This window comes from Halichoerus grypus, chromosome 6 (assembly GCF_964656455.1).
Source record: "Halichoerus grypus chromosome 6, mHalGry1.hap1.1, whole genome shotgun sequence".
NCBI lineage: Eukaryota > Metazoa > Chordata > Mammalia > Carnivora > Phocidae > Halichoerus > Halichoerus grypus.
In genome coordinates, this window is record NC_135717.1 from 69,689,571 (window position 1) to 69,715,747 (window position 26,177).

Below are 26,177 nucleotides of genomic sequence, written 5' to 3' on the forward strand. Positions count from 1 at the left end.
AATTATCAAACTTAGGGGAAATCTAAATCAAGATTTTTGACTGACATATTCAATGGGATTTGATTGGGGTGCAGATTAACTACATGATGTGATGTTTTAGCATGACTTTATAAGTATTCTATTCATAATTATGTATTCTCTGCTGCTAGTTTTTTTAAAAGCAGTTTTTAACTCCTTCATGTTTTTATATATGTACATGTCCTTAATAAACTATTATAATAAATAAAATGTACCTGAATATACAAAACATACTTTCTGCTTGCTAAAATAATATACCTATTTACTCTGATCTTATTCTGTATAGGATACTACAGTCAACTCACTATAAGGTGGCAAAGGAGGACAACTGACATCTAAAAATGTTTACCAGTACTGTTATTACTATGATTTATCAGTAGTTAGAATAATGAATAGAGTGAAAGAGAAAGTATAGTGCCCTAGGTGTTTACTCTGGACATAGTGAAGTTTAGTACAGTCTTCCTCTAGTTAGCTGCTGGTCCTCTGGTCATACAGGCAAGGGCAGAGTGGGAAGTGGGTTTTACAACCACTCAGACCTGAATTCAGATTCCACTTCTACCACCTAATAGCAGTGTGTCCTTGGGCTATTTAACCTCTTCAAGCCTCAAGTTTTGGTTGTCTTTTTTTTTTTTTTTTTTTTTTTTTACTTATAGGTAGTTATGAAGGTTAAAGGAAATAAGTTTATCAATCATCTAGCACAGTGCCTAAAATGTAGAAACTTGTACTTTGCAGAAATAAAAAAAAAAGAAAGGAATCCTGCTACCTACAGGTAGAACGCCTCTCCCAAAAAAACACTAAAATCCCAGTATGTGTATAGTTATATGTATAATTCCAGGATTATATCTAAATCTTGACTAATTTTGCTTCTCTAAGATACGTTTGTGAGTTTGGTAAAACTATCTGCTTAACCTCTTCTAAAAAGTTCACTTTTCAAGGACACATTACTTCTAAAAGGGAAAAAAATCCAAATTAAATATAATCTAAAAGTTCCTCTTCAGATTTCTAGATGTTAAAGATGTTTGTGCCACATGGATCTATTTTAATCCTTTGTTCTTTGATTTTAGCAGGAAAGGAAGGACAAGAAATCCTGGGGCCTGAAGCTCAGGCAGATGAAGCGGGATGTGCAGGTACGTGCTCGTCGATTTCTTTGATACTGTAGCCTTTGAACAAGGTCTCTTTGTGTCGCTGGTTTTTGCATTTGTGAGTCGTGAATTTAGTCTGTTTCCTCCTCTTTTATCTTGACCTTCTTCAGTGTTTCAGTATGTAGGCATATAGGGCACTATATGAAAAGTTAGAAGTTTATATTCTTTAAATACAGTGTAAATTTGCAGATTCATCTAACACAGCATATTTTCCATTCTATAAGGATGACAAGAACAATCTACAGATAATCCAGAAAATAAGTATTTAAATGATGATTTGAATTTATATCAAATTTTTTACCAAAGCTGTAGAAATACAGATTTAACTATTTTGAGTTTCATTATTAGTTACCAGGATCTGCATTGAGTTGCCCACAAGACAGAAAGCAGAAGGGAAAAGAATAAGCAAATATCATGAGTTATCTATAAACTAGATGAGAATCATGAATATTGATGAGCTGAGTGAACATGTCACAGCAAACAAGAGAATCAAAATTTTTTCTTGTAATTTCTGTGATTTTGAAAAAGGCTAAGATGAAGTTAAATTATAGTAAACAAGAAAATTTGTTTCTATGTGACTAAAAGTACATGCTCCCTGAGACTTAACGCTATTCCTTAATAATGGATTCAAATCAGATTTAAGAAGCAAAAGAGTAAGTGGAAAACTTAAATCAAGATCTTATGTATGATAACACCAGGCACTTATTATTGTGTCACATAAGTCAGCAAGAACTCTAAGATGAATTCCAAGTTATTAAAACATTTCCTCAAAATACTGTACTTCAAAGTAGTATAGTTGTATTTTGTCTATTCAATCATAAATTAGAAATTTCTATCATACCATTTTAATTAAATTTTGTTTTTTCTTCTCTTTTTTGGTTTAACACTTCTAGTTTTTTCTTTTCTCTGCAGTGCATTTTAGGAATATTCCATAGAGCCCTATAAATTATCTTTCATTATGTAAGATGAGTATATTTCATAGTAATAAGTCAAAAGAGATTTTCATCTATAATATAAACAGGCCCTTCCATACTTGTCAGTCAGTTCTGTAAAACAAAGAGTAAATCTTCATGCTGTTATTAAAGATCCATTCCAAATTAATTAAATAATAATGGGATATGTGATGATTTATGGCACCTGCTGCCTAAGATTTTATATTCTGCCTTTAACTTGGTTGTGTTTAACTTGAATGAATAATGTATTCAAATATGTTGTTATCAAATATTTGTCATGCTAACTTACACATTATATAAAATATTTAAACTCGGTATTATTAGTTAAAATAGTCTTAATGAACATGAAAGAATGCTGCTTATTACTCTTTTACCTAATGTTAAAGTTAGATGCTTTACATTACCAGAGTTACAGATCATTTGCCCTTTTAGGCAAAATGCTATCCAAAAAAAATTCACAATTCCAAGTGTCAGTATTTTACCTCACGCTTTGCTCTTCACTACAAAAATAAATTCTTTCATTTAATACTGAGTAGTATATAAATTCCCTTAACCACCCTCTCCCCAAAAAAATCACATCTGGAAGGTAAAGTAACCTTGTATTAACTTAAATTGTTGCTGAAATGTGAGGTCTCCCCCACCCAGTGGAAGATGATCCCTGCTGCATTATTTCCCTGGAACATGGGGAGTTAGGAGTAAGCAAACATTTAATAAAGCCCTGATAAGTGTAGTTTTAAGGGAAGAAGGATAGAAATTGGATGGTTGAGGCTTTTGAGCATTTAAACTTAAAAATTATGTTTTGCCTTTGCTTCTGTTACTTCCTTGACTTCTAGGGAATAATGTGCTGACAAAGTAAACAAAAACATTGTACAAAGGTCACGATCATTAGTTCAGAACTTTGTCAGGTCCTTTCTTCAGCTGACTTCCTTTTGCAATTCATGAAGTTAAGAGAACTGTACTCTCAGCTTAGTATTCAGAGAGAGAAAAATTCACCCAAAACATCCTTTGTTCCTTCTGAGCATCCCTTTTTTGTTTATATAGTTAATAGTTTTACAAAGTTTGAAAAATGGAAGATAAAGTTAGGAAGAAGCCTGAGGACAGCTGATCAGAAATACCGTCAAATGGATTTCACACATGAGAGTGGCTCAGGTCATGATTCCAGTGGAAAAATATAGCTAAATAATTTTTAATCTTTATATTAAATGTTTGCCTCTCTCTCTAATTTGTGATTATAACCCTATAATTCTACACTTCAATAAATGGTTATGGTCATATAGACCTGTGGTCCAAAGTAATTTTATATTTCACAGTCAGCTCTGAGTTTTGTCATATCTAAAGAAAGCCAAATTATTATGTTTCTATGTATTTGCTCATCTCTCTACTATTTAAATATGTAAGTTTATCCATCTTTAGACGAGAAATTTTGCTTTATAATTATCAGTACTACACAGTTGACCACAACATAAATACATTACAAATTTTAACATAATTATTACCAAAAAATTGTTACTGGAAATGAGATTGAAGGAGCTGAAGTATTCTTCAGTTAGTTCATTTATCAATAGTTTAATGTTACTTATTTCTCTTTTTTTTTAAGATTTTATTTATTTATTTGAGAGAGAGCATGAGCAAGGGAGGGGAGAAGCAGAGGGAGAAGCAGACTCCCCGCTGAGCAGGGAGCCTGATGCGGGACTCAATCCCAGGACCCTGAGATCATGACCCGAGCCAAAGGCAGCCGCTTAACCGACTGAGCGCCCCCCAAGTTCCCCAATGTTACTTATTTCTAGAAGAAAAAATGTTCAGGATTAATTCTGTTTCTTGTTTTGTTTAGCACTCAGATAACCTTATTCTCATAAATAAAAAGGTGAAATACATTTTTGTGATAACTGATTTACTTTGATTCTTTATACATCCTTAGAATGATGTGCAGTTATATATCAATAAAAATACTTTTAATGTCCTGTTAACTGACAATTGTATTAAATGCTTCTTCAGTTCTGTTGAAAGCAAAAATTCAAAGCTGTCTAATTTGCTCAAGATTCCTTCACTAGAATCTTCCAGTCACTAGAATCCTTCACTCCCTGATTTTCTGGGACATATACCAAAACAGCTTTGCCAACACTTCTCGAAGTACTTATGCTACCTGTTCTTGACCTTTGTTATTTCTTCCTCTCACTTAGAGGCACCTTGATTAATATATTCAGAAATGGTTAGGAAAATTGAAATATTGTTAATTTCAGTACCTTTTGCCAATACATTTTGTGTAAAAATCCTTTTATCTTACTACATGAGATAATAATATTCTCATTAATGCCTTAGAGCTACAAACTTAGTTCATTCAGTTTCTGGAAATTTTGTACCTAATTACCTAACTAGCTAAGCCAGGTATTACTGTTATACCAATCAGCCTCATCAGACTTTCTGTCAAGAAAAAAGTGTATTTTCATTTTTCTAATTCAAATAATTTTGTCAATACACAATTTGAGAGATTTTGTAAAAATTTCCTTTATGAAAAATATATAAATTATAAATAATGAGGGATATACAAAGTGCAAATAAATGTATCTTTAAAAAAAATAGATTATTCCCTTAACTATAGAGAACAAACTGATGGTTACCAGAAGGGAGATGGGTGGAGGGATGGGTTAAATAGGTGAACGGGATTAAGGAGGGCACTTGTTGTGATGAGCACCAGGTGTTGTATAGAATTGTTGAATCACTATTTGTACACCTGAAACTAATATTATGCTATTTATTAACTAGACTGGAGTTAAAATTAAAAACTAATAATTTTTTTAAAAATAGATTATTCAATAGTGAGATGAAGATTATTTATATCTAATATAATTTTTTTTAGTTATAAAAATTTTTGTCTCCAAATGAGTAGTACATTTAGAACCAGTCAGTACATAGGTAAACTTCTAACTTATTGAAGATGCAAGGTTCATGTATAAAATACAGACTATATAATGCTGCAAAATGTATACTATTTAAAAACTCATTACTCTAGCATCTAGCCTATATACACACATATATACACACATACTTAATAGGATGTAAAAAACTATAAATTTTTTATAAGTGAAGACTTTAATAGAAATAAATATAATTTGATAAAAATATTTTAAGCATCTTGTAATCTATATGGAATCGATAATAAATCACATAAAATATAAATTTCACTCATGAGTTTTATCTAGTTTAACTTGAAATTTTGAAGTTACATTGAAAAGAGTCAGTGACACTGACTTGGACTGCTTTAGCTATTCAAAAATGCTTATTTTTCCAGCTAATGACAGATTGTAGGAATGATTTTTGAGAATACTCTGACCAGGTTCCTGAAGAGCAATGAAATTTTTAATAATAGTTAGGGAATGGAACAGATGAGATCATTAAAGGAAAACTACTCTCACTCCCTCTGGCCATATTATTATATAGCTGATTTCAGAGCTTCCTAACTAGAGCCAAAATATCCCCATTTCAGAAAATTGCCATGCTTTACCCCTGATAGAAATCCATGTAAACAGGAAAAATGGGAAGACCTGTGGTGGTTTTAGGTTGTCTTGATTAATCAATAAGAAAGTTTTCCCAGGGTGCCTGGGTGGCTCAGTCCCTTAAGCCTTCAGCTCAGGTCATGATCCTGGAATCCTTGGATGGAGCACTCCCCTCCCCGCTGTGCAGGAAGTCTGCTTCTCCCTCTGCCCCTCCCCCTGCTCCTTCTCGCTCTCGCTCTCAAATAAATAAATAAATAAATCTTTAAAAATAAAGCTATGTGGGGAAAAAAAAAGAAAGAAAGAAAGAAAAGAAAATTTTCCTCAATCAGTATTTTGAATTTTTTCCTTTGGCAACCTGGAGGTTTTTACACTCCAAGGCAATGCACCATATTAATGTACTGGGATATGGCTTTTTTCTTCTTCCTTTTTTTTTTTAAGATTTTATTTATTTATTTGAGAGAGAGAGCAGGAGTGGGGAGCAGGGCAGAGGGAGAGGGAGAAGTAGACCCCTCACTGAGCAGAAAGCCCAAGGGGGGCTTGATCCCAGGACCCTGAGATCATGATGAGCAGAAGGCAGACACTTAACCGACTGAGCCACCCAGGCACCGCTCTTCTTCCTTTTTTTAAAGATTTCATTTATTTATTTGAGAGAGAGATAACACCAGCATGAACAGGGATGGGGTAGGGGAAGCAGAGGTAGAGGGACAAGCGGACTCCCAGCTGAGCACAGAGCCCGATGCAGGGCACAGTCTCACAACTTTGAGATCATGACCTGAGCTGAAATCAAGAGTCAGATGCTTAACCCACTGAACCACCCAGGCACCCCTTCTCTGTTTCCTTTTAAGTTTGAGCAAAGGATACTGTGGAAAGGGGAGAGTAGAGAGAACCTTCCAGATTCTAAGAAAAAATATACACAGAAGTTGAGGATTTGGAAACAGACTCCCTTAAAACCCACAGTACCAGCTTTCCTCTTAAAGAGTCTTCACTCACCTGGCCAGTAACCCATTGCTAAATAATTGATAGCTATTGGCTGTATTAAAAAGGAGGGGAAAATGGTGGGTCACCATTACTATAATGTCATTGGCTTTAAGGTTTTAAACAGCTGCTGCCCTGAGGAGTTCACTTACTACCACTGTGGAGATTTAGCAAGATTGTTTCAATAACTGTTACACAAAAACATGCCCACACCTCAGCATTTTAATTTGGCCCAATTTTAGTCTGCTGAGAAATGCTGTTTTACAAATTTAGAACTGACAGTTCAGCCTGAAGTGTATAAAGAAGTCAGCCATGAGACACCTGGGAGCCATACAACCCATTACAGTTACCACCAGCATGGAGTAGACACTGTCCTCTGGAGCCAGTGGAGGAAATGGGAGGGAAACCATGGTGCAGCAGTACTGCTTTAGAAACTCAGCAGCACTCTGGGTTACCTTCTCAAAGTGAAAGCATTCCATTATCTCTTGAACCTTTCTAACCGAAGGAAAAAATGCCTCTGCCCTAAGCCCACTGTTAAACATTTATTGAAGCAGAATTAAAGGAAGAGTAGCCTTGTTTATATCCTTGTTTATATATGAATATAGAGGAGATAAGAAGCAGGTTTATGGATTTGATACTCCTGACTCTTACTAGAAATTTTTCCAACTATAGATAATTATTGACACTGTTTTTAAGAAGTCACATAACTGCACTTGAAAGTGATATAAAATTGAGCATGATTCAGGGCACCTGGGTGGCTCAGTCGTTAAGCGTCTGCCTTCAGCTCAGGTCATGATCCCAGGATCCTGGGATCGAGCCCCACGTCGGGCTCCCTGCTCGGCAGGGAGCCTGCTTCTCCCTCTCCCACTCCCCCTGCTTGTGTTCCCTCTCTCGCTGTCTCTCTCTCTCTGTCAAATAAATAAATAAAATCTTAAAAAAAAATAAATTGAACACAATTCAGATTTAAGCTACAACTCTAAGTAAATACCCAGTAGGTTGCTAGGAGGGACTAAGGTTTGAGAACTAAGGTTTTCTCCTTTTTTTCCTTGCTTTATCCTTGATTGAGAAATTAAGAGTTCAGTCAACTATATTACCTTTTCTGTGTCTTGTTTATCAGTCACATAGACTAGAAGTACACTCTAAAGTTTAAAAGGGATATTGTGAAAATTTCAAGACTTTTATAATGCTTTCTAAAGGACTTCTTAATAGTGGACAACAGAATGAGTGAATTTTGTTTTTAATTTTCGGTAAATATTTCCTACAAATTCAAGAACAATAGTGTATATTCTCTTAAGGTAAATAATTTCTTATTTAGCAAAACTTTGTAACAACTTGGTGGTGAAACTTTCTATAAAGTATGCATTTCTTTTAGTAAAAGATGATGAATGTGACTCAGATGCAGAAAATGAACAAAACCATGATCCTAACGTTGAAGAGTTCCTGCAACAACAAGACACTGCTGTCATTTACCCTGAGGCACCTGAAGAGGACCAGAGGCAGGGCACCCCAGAAGCCAGTGGTCATGATGACAGTGGTAAGTGGAGCTTCACAGTTGTTTTTATTTTCGTCTTGACAGGATTATTATTTCCATAGCTGTACGATGGGAACCTACTCTACTCTAGGGAACATTTCTGAAATCTAACATTTGTGGCAGGTGCCCACAGAAAATAATCTCTTTAATGAAAGGAAAATGTTTATGATGACAGTGGCATCTCCTGTGTACCGTGGTAAGGCCACTGCAGTGAAGCGCTTAGTCAAATAAGTCAGTCAGAGAAAGACATGTATCATATGACCTCACTGATACGAGGAATTCTTTTTTTTTAATTTTTTATTGTTATGTTAATCACCATACATTACATCATTAGTTTTTGATGTAGTGTTCCATGATTCATTGTTTGCGTATAACACCCACCACTGCTCCATGCAGTATGTGCCCTCTTTAATACCCATCACCGGGCTAACCCATCCTCCCACCCCCCCCAGAACCCTCAGTTTGTTTTTCAGAGTCCATCGTCTCTCATAGTTCGTCTCCCCCTCCGATTTCCCCCCTTCATTCTTCCCCTCCTGCTATCTTCTTTTTTTTTTTTTTAACATATATTTCATTATTTGTTTCAGAGGTACAGATCTGTGATTCAACAGTCTTGCACAATTCACAGCACTCACCATAGCACATACCCTCCCCCATGTCTATCACCCAGCCACCCCATCCCTCCCACCCCACCCCCCACTCCAGCAACCCTCAGTTTGTTTCCTGAGATTAAGAATTCCTCATATCAGTGAGGTCATATGATACATGTCTTTCTCTGATTGACTTATTTTGCTCAGCATAACACCCTCCAGTTCCATCCACGTTGTTGCAAATGGCAAGATCTCATTCCTTTTGATGGCTGCATAATATTCCATTGTGTGTGTGTGTGTGTGTGTGTGTGTGTGTGTGTGTGTATATATACACCACACCTTCTTTATCCATTCATCTGTCGATGGACATCTTGGCTCTTTCCACAGTTTGGCTATTGTGGACATTGCTGCTATAAACATCGGGGTGCACGTACCCCTTCGGATCCCTACATTTGTATCTTTGGGGTAAATACCCAGTAGTGCAATTGCTGGATCGTATGGTAGCTCTATTTTCAACTTTTTGAGGAACCTCCATACTGTTTTCCAGAGTGGTTGCACCAGCTTGCATTCCCACCACCAGTGTAGGAGGGTTCCCCTTTCTCTGCATCCCCGCCAACATCTGTCATTTCCTGACTTGTTAATTTTAGCCATATGAGGAATTCTTAATCTCAGGAAACAAACTGAGGGTTGCTAGAGTGGTGGGGGTGGGAGGGATGGGGTGGCTGGGTGATAGACATTGGGGAGGGTATGTGCTATGGTGAGTGCTGTGAACTGTGTAAGACTGATGAATCACAGATCTGTACCTCTGAAACAAATAATACATTATATGTTAAAAAAAAAAAAGAAGAAGATAGCAGGAGGGGAAGAATGAAGGGGGGGAAATCGGAGGGGGAGACGAACCATGAGAGACGATGGACTCTGAGAAACAAATTGAGGGTTCTAGAGGGGAGGGGGTGGGGGGATGGGTTAGCCCGGTGATGGGTATTAAAGAGGGCACGTTCTGCATGGAGCACTGGGTGTTATACGCAAACAATGAATCATGGAACACTACATCAAAAACTAATGATGTAATGTATGGTGATTAACATAACATAATAAAAAAATAATAATAATAAATAAAATAAATAAATAAATAAAAGAACAATGCCTGGACGTTGATTTGCATTCACCCACATGGCAGCAGAAATGGAGCTAGGATGACCTTTAACTGCCGCTTGATTTTTTTTTCACTATTCTGGCAAGCAAAATATGATTTGTTCAAAACATACCGATTTGGAGACAAATGAGGTTTTTTATATTTGCTCTAGTCTATTCTGATATGAACAGCCAGTATGTGAAAAGTGATAAAATGCAGTTCTAATATGTTCATACTCTCCTGAAAGGAAACAGGCTACCATTCCCTCCTTCCATGCTAGAAACAGATGACAGTCGCATGCAGATATTCCTATAAGAAATTTTATGCAAGATCTGCACCAAGAACTAAGAAGTCACTTGGAATGTTGAAGGATATTTAAAGTATTAAGATCCTAAATCTGATTTGATTTTTCCAGGGTTCCCAGTTTAATGGATAGATTTAACTTAATATTTAAATAATCAACTTTTTAAAAAGACATTTTTAGAGAAGTCTAAAGCTTACCAAAAAAGTAAGACAGAAGTACAGGTATTTCCCATGTACCCTTTGCCCCCTAATGTGCATAGCTTCTCCCATTATCAACATAACTCATCAGAAAACACCCAAAGTCCATATCTACCTTAGGGTTCATTCTTGATGTTGTACATTCTTTGGGTTTGGACAAATAGGTAATGACATGTATCCATCATCATAATATCTCATGGAGTATTTTAATTGCCCTAAAAATCCTCTATGCTTTGCCTATTCATCTTTCCCCACCTCCCCTCACCCCTGGAAACCACAGATCTTTTTGTGTCTCCATAGTTCTGCCTTTTCCAGAATGTCATTTAGTTGGAATTATACAGCATGTAACCTTTTAAGTTGGCTTTTTTCACTTAGTAATATGCATTTAAGTTTCCTCCATATATCTTCATGGCTTGATAGCTCATTTCCTTTAAGTGCTGAATAATATTCTGTTGTCTGGATCTACCGTAGTATATTTACCCATTCACCTACTGAAGGACACCTTGGTTCCAAGCTTTGGCAATTATGAATAAAGTTGCTATACACATCCATGTACAGATGTTTGTATAGACATAAGTTTTCCAACTCATTTGGGTAAATACCAAGGAGTGCATATGCTGGATCCTCTAGTAAGAGTATGTTTACTTTTGTAAGAAACTGCCAGACTGTCTTCCAAAGAGGCTGTGCCACTTTGCATCCTCACCAGCAGTGTGAGTTTCTTTTACTCCACATCCTTGCCAGCATGTTGTGGTGTCAGTGTTCTGGATTTTGGCCATTCTGATAGGTGTGTGGTGGTATCTTGTTTTAATTTGCTTCCCCCTGATGACATATGATGTGGAGCATCTATATTTGCCATCTGTATGTCTTCTTTGGTGAGGTGTCTTCTAAGGTCTTTGGACTATTTTTTAATCAAGTTATTGATTTTTTTATTGTTGAATTTTAGGAGTCCTTTGTATATTTTGGATAATAGCCCTTAATCTGATGTGTCTTCTGCAAATATTCTTCCCAGCCTGTGACTTGTCTTCTAATTCTCCTGAGATCATCTTTCACAGGACAGAGTTTTCATTTTAATGAAGTCCAGCTTGTCAATTCTTTCTTTGATGTTATATCTAAAAAAGGCAGTGTCATACCTAGGGTCATGAAGGTTTTCCCCTATTTCTAGGAGCTTTATAGTTTTGCACTTTACAGTTAGGTTTGTGACCCATTTTGAGTTGATTTTTGTGAAGGGTGTAAGGTCTGTGTCTAGATTCATTTTTATGCCTGTCCTGAATGTTCAGTTGTTCCATTACTATTTTTTTAATTTTGTGTTTAAATTCATTTTAGTTAATATATATTGTATTATTAGTTTCAGGGGTAGAATTTAGTGATTCATCAGTTGCATATAACACCCAGTTTTCATTACATCAAGTGCCCTCCTTAATGCCCATCACCCAGTTACCCCATCCCCCCATCCACCTCCCCTCCAGCAACCCTCTGTTTGTTTCTAGAGCTAAGAGTCTCTTATGGTTTGCCTCCCTCTCTGTTTCTATCTTATTTTATTTTTCCTTCCCTTCCCCTATGTTCATCTGTTTTGTTTCTTAAATTCCACATATGTGTGAAATCATGGTATTGGTCTTTCCCTGACTTATTTCGCTTAGCATGATACCCTGTAGTTCCATCCACGTCATTGCAAATGGCAAGATTTCGTTCTTTTTGATGACTGAGTCATAGTCCATTGAATTTATATACACCATATCTTCTTTATCCATTTATCTGTCTATGAGTCATCTGGGCTCTTTCCATAGTTTGGCTATTGTGGACATTGCTGATATAAACATTGGGGTGCATGTGCCCCTTCAAATCACTATTTTTGTATCCTTTGGATAAATACCTAGTAGTGCAATTGCTGGGTCATAGGGTAGTTCTACTTTTAACTTTTTGAGGAACCTCCAAACTGTTTTCCAGAGTGGCTGCACCAGCTTGCATTCCCACCAACATTGTAGGAGGGTTCCCCTTTCTCCGCATCCTCGCCAACATCTGTCCTTTCCTGACTTGTTAATTTTAGCCATTCTGACTGATGAGAGGTGGTATCTCATTGTGGTTTTGATTTGTATTTCCTTGATGATGAGTGATATGGAGCATTTTTTCATGTGTCTGTTAGCCATTTGTATGTCTTCTTTGGAGAAATGTCTGTTCATGTCTTCTGCCCATTTCTTGACTGGATTTTTTCTTTTTTTGGGTATTGAGTTTGAGTTCCTTACGGATTTTGGACACTAGCCCTTTATCTGATATGTCATTTGGGAATATCTTCTCCCATTCTGTACATTGCCTTTTAGTTTTGTTGATTGTTTCCTTTGCTGTGCCAAAAGCTTTTTATCCTGATGAAGTCCCAATAGTTCATTTTTGCTTTTGTTTCCTGTTCCATTACCACTGTTGCAAAAACTATCTTTCCTCCATTGTATTGCCTCTGCTCCTTTGTCAAAGACCAGTTGACTGTATTTATGAGGATATTTCTGGCTCTCTGTTCCACTGTATTTCTGTATTCTTACACCAGTAGCACACTGTTTTGATTACTATAGCTTTATAGTAAGTCTTAAAGTCAGGGAGTGTCAGTCCTCCATTTATTTTTCACCTTCCATGTTGTGTTGGCTATTCTGGGTCTTTTGCCTCTCCATATAAACTTTAGAATGTTTGTCAGTATCCATAAAAGGACTTTCCAGATTTGAATTGGAATTCCACTGAATCAAGTTGGGAAAAACTGGCATCTTGACAACATTAAACATTGAATGTCTCCATTTATTTAGTTCTTTGATTTTGTTCATCAGAATTTTAGTTTTCCTCATATAAATCTTACACATAACTTTGTTAAATTTATGCATAAGTATTTCAACTTTTTTGGTGCTAAGTAAATGTTATTTTATCAATCAACTTTAAATTTTTGAAGGAAATTGAGAAGAATGGTGTAGAAAACAAAATAGATTCCATTGCAAAGAGTCAACTGTACCTTCCTTAAATCAGGAATCAGTTATGAAAAAGCAGAAATAGAAGTTTCACCTCAAAATAGATAGGATTTCCTGTAACTAAATCAGTGACAAAGGAAATAGAGGTAGGGCACTCTAGGACTGAATCCTCCACTGTGCCAAAAGGACACATTTTTGAAGACTATAGATTATTGCCCCTGGGGACACAGCATTACAGCTTTATGAATAGTGTTGTGTTGATCTATTTGCATATTTGGAGAGTCTATAGTTATAGGCATTGTAATCCTGTAGGGCCCTGCCATTTCTACTTTGATTTTCAGGGTTTTTTTCTCTTTTTTTAAAGATTTTATTGATTTATTTAGAGACAGAACAGGGGGAGGGACAGGGGGAGGAAGAGAGAATCCCAAGCAGAGTCTGCACTGAGCGTGGAGCCTGATGCGGGGCTCGAAGTCATGACCCTGAGATCATGACCTGAGCTGAAACCAAGAGTCGGACACTTAACCAACTGAGCCACCCACCCACACACCCCAGTTTTTTTTCCTTAAGGAAAATTTGTTAACATTTCACCTGAAGAAGCTGTAGGTTACAATAAATATGGAAAGGAAATTTAAAAATTTTAATGTATATGTATTTATGTATATATGTAAATGTTTATGTACCAAAAAGTTTATCAAGAAGCCTCATGAAAGAAAATAATGAGAACTTAAAAAAATGTTTCATTGCACAGATCAAATAAGGTTAAACTTTGTATAGTCCATTGTTACTAATCAACACAGTAAAATCCCATAAAAGTTGGGGCCCTAATCATTCTGAATTAGTAAAACATTTGAATTTGAGAATCTGTTTTTAATTCAGGTAGTCATTACTTTCAGGTGTACAGCTAATAAAGTATTTCACAGTAGACATTCTGTCACACCAGTAACATCTGATTATCCTCAGAAGCCCTTAAGTTTTTAAAGTTTTAGTGGATTCAGGATGCTTTCCTGCACTTCATAAATTGTGAAAGGGCAAACTTTACTCCAGCAGGTTGAACTATCACAAACTCTAAATCAGTGGGGCACAAATAAAGGAGATTTTTCAAAGGTTTTATATCAAGTACTACTATCAGTCTGTAATGTTATGCTACCTAGCAAAGGAAGTTTAGGATACAAAAATTAGGGTTTTTTTTTAATAAGCATATTCACAGTCGCAGATACATAAGGAAATTACAGACAGGTCAAAAAAATAGACATAGGTTGGATTTTTTAGTACTCCTGAATCACTACCTTAAGTTTATTATAAGAATTCTAAAAAGATAATTTTTTTCCTTACGTGGCAAGCCTTCTTTGCTAAAAAAAAAAGTGATTCCTGTAAATAAGCAAACATCCAATATTTTTCAAAAATAGAAATAAAGATTTTTATTTAACTTTCAAGACTGTTCATTCTATAATTCACTTATTATGTCGGATATTCAGGTTTACTTTTCGTTGTTTTATGCCAGTATCCTAAAAGAATAAATTCATATCTCATATGTGTGAGAAATTCAATAGATGTTTTATGAAAATAATAACTTGCTGGTAAAATATCATGAGCACCCTGTCACTGTACAAAATTATTAGTATTTTGTTTATTAATGATGAAGGCAAAGAAGAAAATAGAACATAATGAGAGCAGACAGCTGTATTACACTATGGATTATAAGCAGCTTGAGTAATGGAAATCACATTGTGATTGTGGTGCCAATAATAAAGCACCTGCGATGGCTGACTTGGGCTTTTGCCATTGTAGCCAGCTAAAATCAATAGGATGGATTAGGTACTCTGGCAAGCAGACTGTCCCAAATGTTGATTTCCTACTTGCCTGTACAAATAGGAAATTAATACTAGACAAAACATAGCGTGATTTCCAAAACAATTTCATGTGGCTAATCTAGTCCCCACAGAAGTAGGTCATTTTAGAGACATCACCAACAGAAAATTCTCTGATTCCAGTTGCCTTGCTAGCTGATAATAAAGATACCATCATAAACTTTGGGGGATTTGGTTGTTTGATTTTATTCATATATTTGATACATATTTCAACATAATTAACAAACTATGTGGGGTCAGGTGCTCAGTCTATTACATGCAGGCAGGTTCTCAAGCAAGACTTTTAATTTATATGGACTTGAATTTCCATAAAGGTAATATATGTTTATGAAGAATTTTGAGATTGTAATAAAATTTTCTTGGTAGTCTTTTTCAATAAGAAATTCAAAATGAAGGTAGAGATACGATTTACAGTAAGTTATCTATTAGGAACTTATTTTTTTGAAGAAATAAATCAAATGTGGAAAACCACTCTTAGTTAAATAATATTAATTGGCAAAATCGTATTTTTAGGATTGTCAGGCTTAGATGGTTCCATGTTTAAAAATATGGTTCATTCAGGGGCACCTGGGTGGCTCAGTCGGTTAATCGTCCACCTCTTCATTTTGGCTCAGGTCATGATTTCATACGTCCTGGGATCGAGCCCCATGTCAAGCCACGTGGCAGGCTCCATGTTCAGCAGGGAGTCTCCTTGAAATTCTCTCCCTTGGCCCTTCCTCCCACTCGCGCACCCCTCTCTCTCAAATAAATAAATCTTAAAAGAACAATATATGGTTCACTCAGTGAACTCCAGTTTTTCTATATTGCCTTTATTTTCTGAATGCTATCCTGTATTTATCCATATAAAATTCTACAGAAAATGTATCCATGTATTTCAGTAAGGGAAAGAGCATAAAGAAGCATGCGTGGGAGGTCTTTGTGGGCCAGACCTAGATCTGGCTCCTGTTACTCATTTCCCCCAGTACTTGTTCTTGTGGTCTGAACTCTGTCATATGGCTACACCTAACTGCAGCGGTGTCTTGAAAACATAATCTAATTATATACTACTTACTGTCTGATGACAATAACTTTATAGTGTCCTTTCCAAATTAGAAAGAAAGCGTTAAATAATTAATGATACATTGTTACCAATAGAAAGATTCTATTATTGTGTACAAGTCCCCTTCAATATGTATACATTTACAAATGTAACATATATTTCTAATTTTATTTTGTTTTCTTTGTCTAATTAACCATACAAAAAGAAGGGAAGATTTGTGGTTTAGTGGAAAAGACATGGGACTTTGAAGTCAGACAGCACATGTTTGAATCCTGACTTCATCATTTACTAGCCATGTGACTTTTAAGTTATTTAACCTTTCTGAGCCTCCTGTTTTCTCTTGTATAAAATAGAGATGAGTATCATTGTATTGTTTTAAGGATCCAGTATAAAGTGGGTGGCATAATATCCGGCACAAAGCATAGGGATTGAGTGGTAGCTTTGGTAATATTTTTTGAATGTTTTAAATTCAAAATATATGATCTTTCTTGTACAGGAACACCAGATGCATTCTCCCAGTTACTCACCTGCCCATATTGTGATAGAGGCTATAAACGCTTTACCTCTCTGAAAGAACACATTAAATATCGCCATGAAAAGAATGAAGATAATTTTAGTTGCTCCCTCTGCAGTTACACCTTTGCGTACAGAACTCAACTTGAACGTCACATGACGTCACATAAATCAGGAAGAGATCAAGTAAGTGAAATCAACCATCCATAGAGGCAAGGGTTTTAACATACTTAAAAGGATGTTCTAGACAGCATCTTACCTGCAGCCTTACAAGAATGCAAGTGATTATTTGAATTATCTGGTCATTTCTGGGTTATAAAGTACATATGAACATTATTTCCAAGGTAACTAAGTTTTTTTATTCCTTTTCAGATAAGATTCCTTTCTTGATTTAATTATTTTGCTTATACTGTAACAAATATTTCCCTTAAGTTTAAAACTAGATTTCAAAATGCATTCTACCAAAATGCTCAGTGTAGGAAAAATAAATACTGGTTTCATAAACCATATGACTAAGTACTGACCAAATTGAGAAGAAAGTCAAATAATAATAATAAAAGTTAATTTTCTGGGAACCAAAGTCTACTTTATTTATTCTCAGTATAAGTTATTGTGTTCTGTTTACTGTAGGAAGGGAAGTTGCTTCCTCTAAGAATCTAAGGTTTAGATTCTAAACATTTTTATTCTGAAGACTCAATTTTCACATGGTTGGTTCTATTCCTATGTCACTTTGCCTCAATTTCTAGATGTATAAACCAAGACTATTCTTCTGTAAGTTAAGTTACATTTGAACTGTTGGCTCTATACTTAAAGATTAAAGGCTAAGAAACTCTTGCCGGTTGTCCTTCTTTTATAAGATCCTGATAAGTGTCAACTCTAAACAATCAAATTAATATCAACATGATTCTAACTTTAAAAATCAAATAAATATTCAGCTGCACAGTGTATTTTAAGGGTATGTGTTATCGTTGGGGCACATGTCCAGTTTCTTGTATCAGAGGATTATGACTGTCTATAAATGCGAATCTGTGAGAACTCTGCCCTATGCATGTACCTAATTTAAGTCCTGTATCTCATAGAGAACAAGTTAGACTCTTTCTAAGATGATGGCTAAACCAAGCAAAAAAAATTATGGCAGAAACAGAATCATCAAGCAGGGTCAACCTATCTTCTCAGGACTTGGGCAATAACACTCACCAAATCACAAAATAAAGGGGGAGAGGATAGCAATCAGGCAGTATAAGACCAAGATTTCCTTAGATAGGTTAATGGATAAGTCCATGAGGGAACACTTGAAATTGGGGAGAATACCGACAGAAGGTAGAAATTGATACAGAGAAGGAACTACTGAAGACGAAGACTATCTATCTACCATCTGCCCCTATGCAAGTCTTATCGGGGACAATGCAAAAGAGTGCTTTTTCCATCTCAGAGTCTTAACATGACTACAGTACAGTCAAGCCTTGGGAAAAGAGCCTATTCATGTGACATTTGGGGAGCAGACCCAAATGGCACCTGTTGCCCCCATATCCTTTCTCTACCAAGGGCCATTGTCAAAGAGAGGATCTGCAAAGCACAGATAGAGCTAATGGTGAAAGTGAGAGATGCCATTATAGAAACAAATCGTAAGATCAATGATGAGCATGAAAGCCAATTTTGTCGTGATTTTTCTGATGGGTGAAAGGTAGTAGGTTTTATATATGAAGTATGTGATCAGACAAAAATCAGAAAGGAGCTGTGATTAGTACGGGGACCAATAATGTGAGGAAATATGATCGGGATGTCTTGGAAACAATTTAGGTTACAGGGCAGCAAACTTGAGTTTGAAAAGCATGCTATGACTCAAAGATAAGCATTTCCATGTATTATTAATTTATTCATTAAACATTTGTGTTTCTATTACATGTCAGGCCCTGTTCTAGGTATTAAAGGCACAATAGTGAAAAAGATAAGCAAAGATCAAGACAGTGGGGAGCAGCATATATTAGCAGGTGATATGTAAGAACAGGTAGTATGAAGAAAAATAAAGCAGAAGATAGAAAGTGAAGAAAGTTGCTACTTTTTTAAGGATAGAAAGACCTTTCTATGAATGGGACATCTGAACTAAGACCCAAATGAAAGGAAGGAGCCAGTCATAGGATAACTGGGGGGAGGGTGTTCCAGTCAAAGGGAACAGAGAGAAACATGAAAAGGCCTTGAGGCAGAAGCCTGTCCAGCATCCCCAAAGGACAGCAAGGAGGCCAGTGTGAATAAAGGGGAGAAAGATAGGTGAGGCCAGAAGTATTAGGGGCTGGATGATATACCTCCTTGTATAGACCATGATAGAGACTTTTGATTTTATTCTGCAGTGTGACAGGGAAACCTTTGAAGGATATTGAATTTTATCTTTATTTCCTTTTTATTTTTAAGGGAACACTGGCTGTTGGGTGGAGAGTAGATCAAAAAAGACAAGAGTGGAAGCAGGGAGACCACTTAGAGGCAGGAGACCATTTGGAGGCTAGTGCTATAATCCAGGCCAAAGGTGGTGGTGGCTTTGAAATCACTGGTGGTGACAGACATGACACAGTGATGAATGTTGGATGCAGAGTATATTCAGATGGCTTGCTGATGGATTGAGTAAGGGTGTTCAAAGGAAGAGAGGAATCAAGGATTACTCCAAAGTTCAGGGCCTAAGCAATAAATAAATGAAGGTGTCATTCACAAAGACAGGGAACACCAGAGGCGGAGCTGACTCTCAGAAGGGAAATTAGGAGTTCAGGTTAATCATGGCAAGTTTCACATGCCCATTGCTTTCCAACAGGCAGTATCAAGGTCTCAATTGGCTGGGAGAGTCTGGAGTTAAGAGGAGGGAGGAGGTCTAGAGATACCCTGTTGGGAGTTGTCACCATATATGTGGTGCTTATAACCATGAGTTTGGATGAAGTAGGGCCTGATACAGAGTAAGTACTCATTCTCTTTCCTTCCTGTATGAAAAACAAGAAGGGAGATTCCAGCTAGGGTGAGCATGAAGCAAGTAGAAAGTACTTGAGTTAAGCCTTTGAAGTATGGCTGGAATCTTAATAATCATTATAGGGAAATATAGCCAAGAAATAAGGAATAGTATAAACCAAAGCAAGGAGATAGAGTAGTATATGTGCAAAAAACTGAGACTCACTCAGTGACTGAGGCATGAACTTCTTATAGGAAACTGGTGAAGAATCAGCCTGGAAACTCAGGTAAACTTGGAATGTATAGACTCAGAATCTATATTCAGGGGCTAATGGGGGGAGCCTTTGGAGGTTTATGAGCAATTTATGGTTTATGATAGAATTCAATTCAAGCAGTGCTTTTGTATGGTTAATCTAATAAACAAAAAAAGCAGAAACAGACTCATAAACACAGAGAACACACTGGTGGTTGCCATGGGAGGGAGGGGATGGGCAAAACGGGTGAAGGGGAGTGGGAGGTCCAGGCTTCCAGTTATAGAATGAACAAAGCGAGGGTATGTGCTATGGTGAGCTCTGTGAAGTGTGCAAGACTGTTGAATCACAGATCTGTACCTCTGAAGCAAATAATACACTATATGTTAAAAAAAAAAAAAGAAGAAGAAGAAGATAGCAGGAGGGGAAGAATGAAGGGGGGGGAAATCGGAGGGGGAGACGAACCATGAGAGACTATGGACTCTGAGAAACAAACTGAGGGTTCTAGAGGGAAGGGGGTTGGGAGGATGGGTTAGCCCGGTGATGGGTATTAAGGAGGGCACGTTCTGCATGGAGCACTGGGTGTTATATGCAAACAATGAATCATGGAACACTACATCAAAAACTAATGATGTAATGTATCGTGATTAACATAACAATAAAAAAAGAATGAACAAGGCATGGGGATGAAAGGTACAGCATCGAGAATATAGTCAGTGGTATTGGGGTAGTGTTGTATGGTGACAAATGGTAGACACTTGTGATGAGCATGGCATAACATATGGAGTTGTTTGACTCACTGTGTTGTATGCTGAAACATTGTCAACTATACTTGACTGGAAAACATTTTTTAATAATATATTTAATGATGGATAAATAAAAGTAAATAAATAAAATAACGGGACCTGGAAAAAAAATCTTTAAGGGTGCAGAATATATTTGAAATATATAAAAGTGAGAATTTGATAAACCAGACAGAAAGCTATTATAATACTCCATATTTGGATGAAAAGATGGAAGTATTTTTTAAATTCATCAGATTAAAGTACATTTTGGAAATACCAAGCATCTAAGAGATAGGATAAACTACTGGAAAAAGCCTGGCTGCAGAAGAGATAATCTCTAGTTTCTAGTAAAGTATATATTATTTGTGCTAAATACTATATTACTCAATAAAGTATGATTCTCATACTCTAGCAAGTAGAGATTTTTCTCCATGTCAAAATTCTGATCCCACTATCACCCTTCTTTTTGGTGTAATATTCCAAGTGTTAGATTTTTGTGACTGCCTCAATTTGAAGGCTTTGAGAAGCAGAATTCACCAAAATATTACTTTTAGCAGATTGGCTATTCTTTTATGTCCAAAGCTTTTTTGCTCTATAATTAAAATATCAATTCTTTCTTACAGAGACATGTGACACAGTCTGGGGGTAATCGTAAATTCAAGTGCACTGAATGTGGAAAAGCTTTCAAATACAAACATCATCTAAAAGAGCACTTAAGAATCCACAGTGGTAAATATTTGTTTTCTTTCTACACCTTGAATATCATAGCATATGTGGTTATAAATAAATCTCTTATAATGTGGTCTACACACATGGTCAGAAACTCTTTGCTTTTCTTGTAGGATAAAGACTAACCTGGAGAAATTTTCTATTTATAAATAGTATTTTATTGGAGTCTTAATCTTTAACTGAAGCATATTAAGCTAATATAATATGACATACTCCAAATTTCCTGATCAGAATATAGCATGTTTTAACAAGAAGTACAACCTCCTTGAGCTTTCTGAGGAATACTAATTTCATTGCCTCTTCTGCACAGTTAACTAGGGAATGAAAAAGGAAATAGAGGTACGATTTGCACAAGAAAGTAAGGATGCAAAGACATTCTTTACATGAGAGAAATAGAAGTGGAAACTCCAGATAGGAAGTGGTCAAGGGTGATGTGGAGTCACCCAGACAGGGCAGCATTGAAAATTTAAAAGAAAAATGTGTTCACCTATCATTTCATCTTTCTATTCCACATTCTTTTCTAAATTTTACTTACAAAATGATATTATATGATAAAAAATGTCTGTTTTAGAAACTTAGAAACAAAAAGAGCTGTATTTGCATGTCTTTAGGGGCTCTACTTCAACAAAAGCTGTAATGAAAACTTGGTAGCATCTCACATTGCACTCTGACATCTATTCATCTGATTAATTTTGGTATGTTATTTTAGATTTAAATAGTAGTGAAAAAGAACTGTTTTCTAATTAATGAGAAATGATGGGTGTCTGCACACTGCTTATTTTGTGAAAATGATTGTATTGACATTTACATCTTATAGACATCCTACAAAAAGAGTACAGCGGGTGGCTTTGTGAGAGGTGACTGGTGTGATATCTGTGTTTTATTTTGGAACTACATTTCTAGAAGTTTCACTGTCTTGTTTGTTGAGGGCTAAATAATGTTAAAGTTACCAATTTGTTTAAACCAAAATTCTTGCAAAAACATTTATTTATTTTCACACTTTAATATTCCTGGAAATAAGAAGTTGTCTTTTGCAGTCTGCCACAAAATCCTATTTATTAACTTCTGGGCTATCAAAAAATTTTCATCAAGAATATATTTTTAATGACCTGCTTTCTTGCTACAGATGATTTGAAGTTATTGATAGAGATCTAGCTAATTCAAGAGAGTTTTCTTAAATGTTGAGATTGGGGTAGAGGAGGGAAAATAAAATAAAATTTAGAGCAAGATTCATGTACAGAATGAATGTCATATGGTCCTATTGCAGTTATATAGGATGTGGATCTGTCAGACCTGGTGATGATACGGAATTGGGAAGCATGCATCGCACGAGAGATTACAATGCAGGGCAGAAACGGAAGTTGATATTTAATCACAAAACTCTGCATTGATATTCAAAAATCAGTCTCAATCAAGTAGTAAGCAGGGAGCAACTGTCTGTAGTACTGACAGAAGAGTTTTAGGAGTTTGGATGGACAAGCGCTTGATAGAAGCTTGGTAATGGTACGCTGCTACCACCGCGGCTGAAGTAGCTGGTGCAAGTTTAGGCCACATCGTGGAGCACAGAGCGTCCGCCGTACTCTGCACTGTCCATTCATTATGTGTTTATAGGATAGTCTTACCCTCAAGGGGAAGTAATATGAGACGTATATACCTTTAATACAGCAAGAAATTTTAATTCAAAAATATATTAGGAAAATAAAGTTAAGTAACACAGGCATGAAGTAAACATGAAATAAAATGGATACTATGACATGCCAAGCACATGCTGGAAGTGGACCACACATTAGACTCTAAGGTTTAGGAACTCAGAAAACTGCAATCAGTAACCAAGACCCAGACTGTCTGTAAGTGAAAGGAATCAGTCGCTAGGAAAAGTACAACTCTTCCTGCTACAAAGCCCATAGGGAAGCAAAATGCATTTGATATCATTTTCCAAAATATCCTTAAAATAGTACAGCAGAAAATTTGATAGGGTTTTCTTTTTAAAGTAAGATTCTCCATGGGACGCCTGGGTGGCTCAGTCGGTGAAGCGACTGCCTTCGGCTCAGGTCATGATCCCAGGGTGCTGGGATTGAGCCCCGCATCGGGCTCCCTGCTCCACGGGAAGCCTGCTTCTCCCTCTCCCATTCCCCCTGCTTGTGCTCTCTCTCTCTTTCTGCCAAATAAATAAAATCTTTAAATAAATAAATAAAAATAAAGAAAGATTCTCCAATAGAAAGCCAGTGATATTTCACCAAAATGCAGTTTAGAAAAAGCATTTCTCCAGGGTAGCCACTTGGATACAATCCAGGTATACAGCTCTCAGATGGTCTGGTTTATTCCAAAGGAAGATTTCTGAGTTGGGGCTTCTCAGTGTCATTCCAGGACTGGTACCAGTCTGTAAGCTTTTTTGAGACTGGTTCTTGAAGAGCTAAATATAGAAATTGAGAGTAATTTAGAAACTATTAGACGAAGAAAATGCTGTGATAATTTTATTATATTTTATACAATATTGATCTTACAGTAGATTGGAAATTTAAAACAAAAAACTGGGGGCACAGAAGGTCCTTCACCACAGATAGTTTTGAAAGAGCTGTTTAGAGTATCGAATAATGGATGAGCTTCATATCCTTCAAGAAACCTCTGTAATCTTTTTTTCTCAGCTCAGTTTTTAATCAGGATCTTTAAATTATACTCCCTAAAATTACCTGGATTGTTGCTGCCTTCCGACACCATTAAAACGAGCCATATGCAGAGTCATGTGTTTTAGCCATCATCTGAACTCCTCATGTGGGAGCTGAGCTATGATGAGGAGCAGGTCACCTCACCTCCACTCAGAGGTGAGAAAAAAGGCTCCTGTTCCCGGGCTCTGATCCTCCCCAGAAATAACTTGGGTTTGTTCCATAGCCCTATGAACTTTAGCCTGGAAAGTTTTTACGTAAGATGCAACCAAACGTCCACCTCAGCCATTACAAAAAAGAAATCAGTATTCATAGGACATCTGACTTTTTACAGCACAACTTCACCTCCAGGGTTTAACAGTTGCTAGACAGACAAATTAGGTGATGTACTTTAGCTATAAACCATAAAGCTATAACGATAGAAACAAGGGGTTTTCCAACAAACATAGTGGATTTGGCTTTAGAACAATTGTTCTGCACTTTCTTTCTGGCAATGATAAAATATCAGGTAATCCCCAACAATAATACTGATGACTAGCATTTATTGAGTACTTAACTATGTACAGCCACATTCTAGTTATTTGTGTACATTAACTCATATAGTCCCAACAATAGCCCTATGAGGTAGATGCTATTACTTCTTCCCTTTCTACTGATGAGAAAATGGAGGCTCAGAGAGCTTACGTAACCTATCCAGAGTCACTCAGCTAGTCCATGGCAAAGCCAGGGCCCCAGTGCAAGTATCCTGACTCCAAAGCTGTTGCCTTAGCCACTGGGCTCCTCTATCTCCCTGTCTGTAAAGATAAAAATAATCTGTGGGGCGCCTGGGTGACTCAGTTGGTTAAGCATCTGCCGCCTTCTGCTCAGGTCATGATCTCCAGGTCCTGGGACCAAGCCCCATGTCAGGCTCCCTGCTCAGCAGAGAGTCTGCTTCTCCCTTTCCCTCTGCCCCTCCCCACCGCTCCTGCTCTCTCCCTCTCCCCTTCTCTCAAATAAATAAATAAAATCTTTTTTAAAAATAATCTATATTATAAATTCTTATTTTCCAAGTGTCTCTAACAAGAGAACAAGCATATGGCTCATCTAAAAAAGTTATGCAAGAATTTAAAATGTTAAAATAGAGATACTAGAACACATCCCTTGCCTTACACCCCTTCCCCCCAGAAATTTACCTGATGCATTTTGAGTATTGAATCATATTTCAGGCATCCCATTGGAAAGATACTGATAAACTGGAGAATTTCCAGAGATGAGTTAACAAGTGGGTAAGTGGGAAGGGTTCTAAAAACCATGTCCCATGAGGAGTCTTTGAAGGACCTGGGTATATTTAGCCCACACAAGGGAAGTTTAAGGATACAGATGACTGCTCTTCATCAGTTTGAAAGTCTGACTTTTAGAAGAAAAGTTAGACTTGCTCTGTGTGGCATCAGAGGGAAGGCTAGGACAGGAAAGTAGGCATTATAACAAGCGAATTCTGGCTTAGTACTCAACCTATCTCTCCAGAGAATTACTTTTTAAAAGATTCACTAACATGTATTAAGACCACACTAAGAGTTTTGCTATATTATGTCCGATAACTGCTACAACAATCCAGTGAGGATGTGTTTACGTTTATTTACACACCTAAACACTGAGGCTTGGAAAGATTAAGAAAACAGTCAGGGGCACCTGGGGGGCTCAGTCAGTTGAGCATCCAACTCATAATTTCAGCTCAGGTCGTGATCTCATGGTCATGAGATTGAGCCCCGTGTTGGGCTCCATGCTCAGTGTGAGTCTGCTTAAGATTCTCTCTTTCCTCCTCTTTCTTCTCCTGCCCCACTCGTGACCCCACCTTTCTCTCAAAATAAATAAATAAATAAATAAATAAATAAATAAATAAAATCTTTTAAAAAAACTAGTGGCAGAGCTAGGTTTTGAACCCAAATTCATGATCCTCAGCAGAACCAAACTAGACCATCTTCCATAGAGCTGTCCAGCAAGTAATAACCTCCTTTTAATAAAGGAGCTTAAGCAGGAGACTAGCTAAAGTCAAAGGTGATATAAAATGAACTCTTTTACTGTACAGGAGGTCCTCTTAGATCCCTTCCAGTTCTAATATCCTATTCTTCAAGTAATTATACTTTTAG

At 36.6% G+C, this 26,177-nt stretch overlaps 1 protein-coding gene across 7 annotated transcripts in view; it reads left to right on the top strand.

Moving 5' to 3' along the window:
- The window catches only part of ZEB1 (zinc finger E-box binding homeobox 1), a 187,714-nt gene that overhangs the window by 153,190 nt on the left and 8,347 nt on the right, over nt 1-26,177 (top strand). For 4 of the 7 annotated variants that reach the window (XM_036099607.2, XM_078075336.1, XM_078075337.1 and 1 more), the window contains exons 3-6: nt 1,083-1,145; nt 7,955-8,116; nt 16,679-16,881; nt 21,283-21,388. In XM_036099607.2, the coding sequence (XP_035955500.1) occupies nt 1,083-1,145; nt 7,955-8,116; nt 16,679-16,881; nt 21,283-21,388 (534 nt within the window). The remainder of the gene's footprint in view (nt 1-1,082; nt 1,146-7,954; nt 8,117-16,678; nt 16,882-21,282; nt 21,389-26,177) is intronic. The other 3 variants (XM_078075333.1, XM_036099608.2, XM_078075334.1) reach the window with 3 other exon arrangements.